The 9,962-nt window shown below is 40.0% G+C and overlaps 2 protein-coding genes across 2 annotated transcripts in view; both read left to right on the top strand.

Moving 5' to 3' along the window:
• Positions 1-9,962, top strand: part of LOC138007199 (DENN domain-containing protein 5B-like) — a 77,415-nt gene that overhangs the window by 58,009 nt on the left and 9,444 nt on the right. The gene's annotated exons all lie outside the window — the stretch shown is intronic.
• LOC138007197 (ras-related protein Rap1-like) lies at positions 7,559-8,978 on the top strand. Its single transcript, XM_068853976.1, has one exon. The coding sequence runs from the start codon at positions 7,645-7,647 to the stop codon at positions 8,296-8,298; it is 654 nt and encodes a 217-aa protein (XP_068710077.1). The 5' UTR covers positions 7,559-7,644; the 3' UTR covers positions 8,299-8,978.

The raw sequence follows: 9,962 nt of genomic DNA, 5'->3' as shown, positions 1-9,962 counted from the left end.
GTATCCTCGTAACGGAGCTGTTAACGCGCAAAAATAGCCTGCCTTGGCAAAAGCAATTGGATGGGTAGTCATTGCCACGAGCTCTTTAAAGCTTAGGCGTACTAAGACGCTTTTTAATATTCCAGTTATTTTCTGGTTACTTTTAGAAAAGGGCTTGTGTGATGGGGAAGGGTTTGGCGTCGTATCTCATCATCGTGTTCGTTCTGTGGTGTCTTGAGTAGTGGTGACGGCGCACACGTGCCCTTGTCCACATGAAATCGGTTCTTTTCGCTGCTTTGGCGTGTGGTTTGGATTACTTCCCTACTCTTTTTCAAGATCTTTACCCGTTTTCCTCTTATTTTTTTTTTTTTTCACCAAAAAAAAACAAGCGTGAATTTATTCAGTTTGGAATATTACCGAGTTTATTATTTACCGAGGAAAAAAACTGCCGAAAACGTCTTCCCTTTCTTCTTACAAATTCCGTGGATAACATTATTAATAGACTTTTACAGGAAACTGAACACTCCGCATGATTTTGTCAGGAAAAAGTATTTTTCGTCCTGACAAAACAGGCCAAAACCTCATTATAATCATTTGGGCCATAAAGATAACATATCTCACCGAAGCAATTCGGGACAGATAGCCCGTTTATGGAGGTATTAAATTGAGAAAGATCTCACTGCCGGTGTGTTCGGTGAAAATGCTAAATCGCGCCGAAACGCTGAATTGTTGAAACTAATACTCTCATCCACAGAAACTGAAATGTCACAACTACTAAACTAACAAAAGAAAAGATAGATTACCGATAATAAGTTGTGGTATTCACTCAATGCCTCGAGGCTCATTGTTATTCAGCGAACGAGATGAGCAGTGTCCTCTGGTTTGTTCACTTTTCCAGTGTAAGACAAATAAACGACAGTTTGAAATAAAGGAGAAGATCACATGAAATTCTTGAGAATCAGATCTTTGAGGCATTTTATTCAACTCCGTCTAAAAGGACGTTTAAATTCTTTGGTATGTTCCCAGTGAATTTTCGACGGGAGAAGTACACCTACATCCTGCGCAAATATGTACGTTAAATGTTAGTTTGATTCTCTTTACTAATTTCCTGACTGGAATTGTGTGTCGTAGGCTAAAAACATCTCATTAGCATGTGCTTTCCTCGAGCAAGATCGTTTTCAAGCATGTTTAATTAATAGCCGGCCGTTTACGTGCGAACATTTCCCCAGGAAGTTAACGCAGGTAATGCTTCCCGCTACTTTTGAAAAAATTCAAAGAACGCTTTTCCGTTTTTTGTTCTTCATGGAAACTGAGCTTATTGAGGTGCAAAGGAACTTGAATTATTCAGATGTTACGAGGATTTGACCTGCAAGTCACAATAGTTCTTCTCCAACGCTTTGCAACTGAATTTTCTAATTGCAACCTACGGAAATACACTGTTGTTGCATTTGTTTATTTCTTGGAAAAAAAATTATTGTCGAAATGATCTGAAAATCGACTACTATTTCTCAAATGTAAGGACCGTTTCTGTCCTTTTCATGGGGTTGTTGTTTTCGGTTCATGAGATGTGTAACGGCACCAGATTCGTTTGTGCATAATTCGAGGCAGTGGCATCGTAGCCTTTAGTTGCATAAGAACAAGTTCGGGCCTCATACGTTGCTTGCCGAGGTTGTCAGTGGTATCTTGCAAATTCAAAAAATCGTATTTCCTTTTTGGGTAGTCGCCGTTGAGGCGTTTCGTCTTCGTCTTGGTGTGGTCTGTGGTGATTGGAAGGCCTTCAAAGCACCAATTTTCGTTATTTCAGTTTCTTTTTTTGTTGTTTAAATAATGATGTTCATCTTTATAACATGATATCAAGGGACTTAAATATATCTTTCCACAGCAATTTGCTGTGAGGGAAAAACGACATTCAGTCAAATGCCTTAAGGGTCGATGCCATACATGCCATCACAAGGGTGACGGTGACTTGCAACATACCTCCACACCTCTTTTCGGAGAAGGGCGTTCAACTCGGTCATTTTCCTTTTTATTTTTTGCCTGAAAGGAATAAACTCTTAACAAGAAAGATTTTGGATTCCCCGGCAGAGGTTTGACCAAAGGGTTTCGTGTGTTGTGGGCCTTCGTACTTGATAACAAGGTTTTATCTTCGTGGTTTAGACCAGTTTCGAGATAATTCCCCCAAAACAACGTTACAGGAAGTTCTAAGTTCAGACTTAGGGATCGTCTTAGTCATCATTGGTGACGGCTGCATAATGAAAACATCGTGCACAAATGATTAATCAGTGAGACTATTTCTTGTTCGGAGGGTGAAATTCATTTCCTTGAAGTTTTTTGCTCAATGAGTGCAATGTGGATTTGATTACTGCGTATTTTGCAGTGTCTTTTTTTTACCTTATTTGGAGTTTTCTTTAACCGTTCAAATTTTATTCTTCTCATGAATGTGTGTTATTTAGGTTGGCCCTTTATCTTTACAGCTACTGGCGATTTCAGCTCGTCGAAAATGTAGTTGATTGGTTGTACTTGAGATTGAAGAGTCTTATTTTTTTATAACTTCATATGGGACGAACTTTTCCATTGGTAACTTAAAATTTATTTCATTGTACCGTTTTCCCCCCTTGCTTAAGAACTGACGAAAATTTAGTGCAATTTGTTGTACACGTAGTAAATGCTGTCCCCTATCAAAAGTAATCCTTGCCCGGGGGGGGGGGGGGGGGGGGGGGGACATCCAGTCTGGTCGTTCCTCGAGCTTGTCGAAGGCACAAAAGAGCCTCTACGATTTTAGCAATGGCAGGAGTGTTTTTCTAAAATATTTTCTTCAACGTTAAAGCTCTCTTAATGATAGAAGCTACAATAGCTTCCGTGAATTAGCTTGTATTTTTCTACCATTAGTTAACGTTATACTTCACAAGCCTTGATCTTTATTTTGTCTCTTCTTGTCTTTGTACCACCAAACATGTGATCTTTGTCCGAGAAACAGACGATGAACCCCCCTGTTACTTTTGGTGTGAACGTCCTCATCACCACGTGTTTAAACCCGTTGGGAACTGTGATCAGCGGAAGTTTATCAGACGGAAAGGAACGAATTCCAAACTTTACTTTGGGTTATCTTGACTGAATAGATAAGTGATTAAGATGTCATTAGTTTAATTGGAACAAGGATGGTTTCTTCAAGTATTCTAAACATCTAGTAATCGATTTCGCAATAATACTGCGTTGTTCATGATGTTAGCTGTGAAGTGCTCGTGGAAATAATTACTAAACCATGTTTTCCAATTTTGTTTTTGAAATCGCAGAACTGGAAGCTTTCTGAAAATGGGCTTTGCGCTCACCGGCTGCTTGGCGCGGCTTACATGTCATATAGTTGCTTATGTAACCGCACGGCGAACGACGCTTTTATCAGGGTCATAGGTTTAAGAGCCATTTAAGCCTGTTTGTTTTGTTTTTTTCGTATTTCCCCGTGCTTTGTCTCATGGAAAACAACTTCGTAGATGTATGCTATGCAGCCAAATAATGTTCTGTAGATCATGCCAGTAAACAAGTTTGATTTGATCTAAATGATTTTGTCGAATTTCTCTAATTATCCAATGGAAGCGTGTCGTAAACATTTTGTAAATGCTTCGTGTGAGATAACATACAGAGTGATAAACAAGGGTTGACATACCAATTATTTGTAAATGTTGGTGATAGCGTGACATTAACTGCAGATAGTCGTCTTCGGGCGTAGTCTAAGATTTGAACTGGACTCTGCACTCACCAACACCGATGACTTTGATCGCATTGACGCAAAGACGCCTAAAAAATTATGTAATTCCATTTGATTTGAACGGCTTATCTTGATTCGAATGCCATGTAATTGACTTTTGCCTGAGGGATCGTTCATATCGCGGATAGGATTTTTAAACTGTTAAACCACTTGTTCTTCCTTGACGCTCCAATAAGAACCGCAATGGAAAATCACAAGCTGCAGTTTAGTTTAAACTGCCGCAAAGAATGATTAAAAGTTCTTTTACAGGTTTAATGCATCCTTTAATTTTGCCCATGCTCTTAATATTAATAGGCCTTTTGCAACTAACGATCACATGGTACAAAATCCGCCATGCTTGAGGGCAAGCTCATTATTATTTCCCCACTGGGACATTAAAACAAAGGCAAGTCAAGCTTGATTGGTTCAGGTCTCTTTGTTTTAATGTCCCAGTGGGGGAATAATAATGAGCTTGCCCTCCAGCATGGCGGATTTTGTATCATGTGATCGTTAGTTGCCAAAGGCCTATTTGTACGTGGTATAGGTGGTTTTCACGTTAGGTCATCGCCGCCATGTTGGTGGACGAAAACAATAGGTTTCTCATTAGTTCCTTTTGTTCGTCCACCAGCATCGATTATCTGTGTCTCAAGAGATTGTTTGCAAACCATCTATCACAATGGTTGATAGTCTATAAACACTTCACTATTTTTAATCGCTGGGTTTTTTTTTCTTTTCAAGAGTAGTATAGGTGTTGGAGTAGATTTGCTGTCTAGGATGAAAATACTCAAGGAATATGAAATAATTGCCACTTAAATTAGCTTAATTGCCCGACCAGTTGACTCAGATCGGACAAGAGAAAGAAAGTCGTCTCTTCTTAGAACGAAGAGTCTATAAATAACAGAAGAGTCAGTTCTGTGTTTGGTATCTAAAAATGTTTAGACTTTCCAGTCGTCACTGATGAGAAATCGCAAGAACCATTAGGACATGATATTTGTCTTTCTACTGAAAATAACTAGCTTATGATTTGCGTGGCAGTTTTGGCAGTGTTCGTGTTCTAGGCCTCATTAAATTGAATACCTATCTTCGGGGATTATTCGGTAAAGACTGTTAGATGAAAACTTCTAAGAATGTAATTTCCCCGGATAATGAAGTGTAAAATGAAAACATTATGTCCCTAATGGCAAAAATTAAAAACAAACACGTTTTTTATAACCGGTCTGAAAACTCACCAGTTTTTTTTAGGAACAATCAAGGAAGATTGGAAGGAGTCGTAAAGGGAAATTGAAATAACAACAATAATCCTTAACTCGTTCCTTTACTTGTGTTTCGAAACGTCGCTAATTCTGAGGTTGTCTTGCTCAGGCGAACGGGAAAAAATCTGGCGTAAAGTACTTCTTGTCAAAAATCAATGAAACATTTTTGATTTAGGTGTACTTCTTGAGAAAAAGTAAGCCACGAGAAAAGACAAGTAGCAGCCTAGCGTTTTCTGTTTGTTGTTTAATCCTCGCGTCTAGTTGGTAGCACTGAAGCCATAACAGAGCTATAGTTAGCTTTTTTCGGTGGTTTTAGATCAAGAGCTTCTGTTTCGAATAATCCATGCAGCATGGTGAGCCAAAGATAGCTGCTTTAATTGCTCAGGTAACCTGATTTGAGCGTTCGTTGTACGTGCTGGCTTTCTCGCTATAATTGAGTTTTCAAGTGTGTTTGATGTGCTAATTGGTTCACGATTTCGTACTTGTCTCAAGAATTTAGCGACAATTTTATGGTGCAACATTGCATGTAGCGGTAGTTGTAAAGAAGAGAATTCGGGCGAATTTCCAAGGTTATCTTACGCAAGCCGTGATGTTTAACTTAAGAGGTATAAATGCCTTAGTTTGCGTGGCATTTTTTGTATTTTTTGCATTCACGGCTGTCTCATTAAATTCGATGTCTGTCAGTCCTCAATGATTATTCAGCAAAGAGATGACTCTTCTGAAAAGGGAAAAAGAAATCGAAAATGTATCTTTCCCTGATAAAAGAAGTTGAATACTGAGATCTTTCTTATGTCCATATTCCTGTAACAGATACTGCATGTCATTCTCGGTAAGCGTGCGGGCCCTTTTAAGGACAGCCTTTTCCCCCGTGCAGAAAATGGTTGGAGAGTATGAAATGCGGATAATAAACATCACGGGTAAAAAACAGCACTGCGATAGATAGAAGTGAGTTCAACTTGATTCACCTTCAATAATAGAGAGTTTTAGCACCGATGACGAGTACGGTTACGAGTTTAGCTCGTTCTCGTAGTCGAAAAAATAAGGTTAAGCATTCCTAAAATAATTTGGCGCCTTTTTTTAACTTTAGCTGGTGCTTTCACGTTCAGCAAACAAAGTTTATGAAAGCGCTGTAAGAGCATGTTAAAAATGTCGCTAACTGATGTTCAAGAGCTACTTCTCTTAGGCCTGTTTGAGGGCCTTTATGGATCACAAAGAATTCTGTTGGCTTTTTTATGTACATCACGCTACATTGTGGCATGATAGTTTTAAAGAAATTTTATGACCAGCCAATTTTCAGGTAGAAGACTTAAAACACACTTACGAAAAGCTTGAACAAGTGTGAGTTTATTTTGCGTTTAGTTTGAGAGTTAATCTATTGCGGAGATTAAAACTGCTTAGCTCACTGATGGCATCTTGTAAAAGAGGTAAGTTAATCTTACACATGAACGAATTGCATACAGACATAAATTCTTGAGATTTCCCTAATCGTTTGAAAAAAAAACTGAGTTTCCATTATCGAATTAAACGGTTACATAACCTGAAGTGTATAAAATTTAAGAAATGGAAAGGCAAAATTGTTTCTGTTTTGTTATTTAGTAATTTTTAGTGAGTTTCTTCAGGGTACAATGTATTAACGATAGTCCAGTTATATTATCAAACCACGCCAACTCATCTCAGTTCTAAGACACTACTGGTAAACTCTGCTTTAACTTGGCTCTCCTTGTAAGACAATAGTGTCTTCAGGTTTACGTCGACTCATTAAAACGCGGAAAATGGCACAGGGGAAAAACCTCTGGGAAAGACAGGTGAACTTAGTCTTCATCATCGATTGATGTGAAGCAATCTGCTTGTGGGTCACTTTATTTCTGATAGCATGAATATTTTGGCATCAGCAGCGGGGTTTTAAATAATACGCTGTCATAAAACCTAGATAGCAGGCCTTCCTAATCCTGAAGTTAATGATTGGTATTTGTTTTTGAAGTGAACCCAACTAAATGCGTGGAAAAGCAATTGAGGGAAAATCGAAACAGATGAATTGTACGTGGGTTAATTGCATTTTTGTTGGTGTCTGCTGATAATATATTTAACAACTCTCCGATTCTCTTTATGATAAATGTTAAGGGAATAGTGTGCATGTAAGAGTAAAGATGAAAAAGGACGATTAATGAACCAGTAAAATCGGCACAATTGTTAATAACATGTGTGTGCGTGTGTGTGTGTAGCGTTATGTTTTGAAATCTTACCCCAGTAAAAGGTTAGCGTGGAACCAGATTTGTTTGTATACCAATCGTCTCAGACGTCATCACATGGCTTAAAATATACCTAATCACTGACTTGTCAAAATTCCTCGCTGATAGTGTAACTTGCCGTTGGCGTGCCCATGTCGCATTGATAAGTAATTCACTTGAATATCTATCACTTTAAGGGCAACGTCTTTGTTTGTTTTCCCACTTGTAATCTCACGTTTCATGTTGTTTCAGTAGTTTCCCCAATCGTGCATAACGCGGTTTATTACAACGAGTGCCAAAAATACTTTATTACAACCAGATGTTAATAGGATTAGAATGCGGTATAAATATTAGGGAGACATCATGTTTTTAGTCAGATGCTATACGAAAGATAACCAAGACAAGTGAGTGGAACAACGAAGATCGTGAATCGTGTGCCATCATGCCCTTAAGCGTGAAAGGCCGGATGAGAAAAGTGGGCGAGAAATGGCGCAATTCAGTGGACACGCTACCTCTTCCAAGGAACGTTTTTAACGTGGTTGTACTCGGCGCGGGCGGCGTTGGCAAAACGTCCCTTGTATCGCGCTTTGTCAGTAAAGCTTTTACGGAGTGCCACAATCCGACCGTGGAGGATTTGTACGAGAAACCAATACAACTAAGAAAGGGTGTTAGTGCTTTTTTGCAAGTCCTAGACACAGCGGGAACGTACCAATTTCCTGCCATGAGGAAAGTGACATACCAATTTGGAGAGGCGTTCATTCTTGTATATTCAGTAGATAACAGTGATTCGCTCAACGAAGCGCTCCGATTGCAGCAAGAAATTTACGCGGCAAAAGGCAGAGATGATGTGCCTATGATCTTAGTCGGAAACAAATGTGATTTGACTTCAGGAACTGATAAGCACTTAAAAAGTCATGCCATCGCATCGAGTCTTTCGCGAGGGAAAAACTGTGTTCTAGCCGAGACGTCGGCAAAATTTGATGTGAACGTTAGCGGCGTGTTTACGGCCTTGATGGCACAAGTAGCGTTAGCAAGTAGTCCTGTGTTAAAACCTAAGAGAAGCAGCTGGAGGAACAGGAAATTCAGTGCGCCGTAGTGCTGCCCGGTTCACGAACGGATGCAAGCAAGGAAGATCAACGGAAAATGTGGGTGTTCGAGAAGAACCACATCGTCGCATCACAAAAGCAAACAAAGGATGGCAATGAACCGGAACGAGTGCGAAATCGAAGACCTCTTAAATTGTGGCTACAGTGAATAACCTTTCATACGTAGTACATTTTGCAACAACTGTTATGTAATGGCTCGTGTTTAGCAGTGAGAGTCGGCCATCATAGCCCCCACGATCCGCCTTGATGAGTTGGCAAGAGGCTGTATCTTTTAGAACTATCCTCTACAAATGTCCGGTTGCTTTAAGGATCTGTATCTTGGACTTAAGATACAGCCAACAGACTGTGAAGCAAGCGGAATTGCCAAGGGCAGGCGATAATTGTGAATGATTCAGGACATTCTTGTAACATTTCGACTTCCGGTATTATGCTTTGACGTCAAGCACTCAAAAACTGTTTTTTCCACGTGTAAATCAGAACTTAACAATATTATAAAGTTGAAATGTCAGCGAATCTGTATTTATGATGCAGGCGGGAATAGATTGCCGAACCTGCAATTAATTTATTTATATCACCTAAACTGCGTGACGTTGTAAAATATATTCATATTTGTTACACAATACAAGGAAATATTTTTATACAGGGAATAAAATAACTTGAGACAAAACAAGTGTTAGCTTCTCCTTTTTATGCTTTTCCTCCGTGTTACTGCTACTTTTTGCGACTTCTCTAACAGTTAAAGATGAACCGGAAACCATATCCAAGAAATGTCATAGCAATCTTTTGCACGCAACAAGCAAGTAAAAAGTCGTGAACATCTCCATTTTAATCCCGTTCAACTTTGCTAGTCAGCAAACGTTGGCTTTACAAGGCACCAGACTAGAAGCAAGGGAAGCACGATTAATAATGATAAACTTTACTAATAAGTGTCAACTGTATTTAGTGCTGAAGCACTAATTGTGGGCACTGTACAAAAATCAAGTCATAGGTGGGTTTTTCAGTAGAGGGGAAAACCGGCGGAGTACCTGGAGAAAAATCTCGCGTGGTAGATTAGAGAACCAACAAACTCAAACCACGCGTGATGCACACGGACCGCGTTGGTGGGAGGCGAGTGCTCTGCACAACCTTGTGCATGCACACAGCATTGATTTCACCGGCTAGTGACAGACATGGACAGCTATTTTGGCGCTACAAGGTCTTTTTACCATTGCATAATGTCGGAGGCTTTTACTCCCTTGGCGCCGGGGTGGAAAAACATTCCATTGCGTAAGCGACCGTTAAAGAGTGCTGGAAATTGTGTCATCGTGAACAGGGAGTGTAAAATCCCTTTACTTTCACTTTGGGCCTGTTCACATGGAGGTATGGGACCCCGGATAGGTGAGGTACATCGCCTACCCGTAGCCAAAAAAAGCGAGACTTCACATGCAATGTTATAGCCTCGGGGCACTGTGGTGAGGTTTCCAAATGCTTTGGCGAAATGTTCAAACGAAAGATAAATCACCCCAGTCAGGCGGGGTACCCCACCTTCAGCATTCACATGGTAAAAAACTCACCCCACCTTAGCGGGTTACCGGGCCTTGCTGACCGAGCAGCCCGCCTCGGTGAGGTACCCCCACCTCTCATGCGAACACAATCAAGAATAAAAGAGAAATTG

This window comes from Montipora foliosa, chromosome 6, assembly GCF_036669935.1.
Source record: "Montipora foliosa isolate CH-2021 chromosome 6, ASM3666993v2, whole genome shotgun sequence".
Classification (NCBI taxonomy): Eukaryota; Metazoa; Cnidaria; class Anthozoa; order Scleractinia; family Acroporidae; genus Montipora; species Montipora foliosa.
This window is presented reverse-complemented; position numbering and strand designations above follow the sequence as displayed.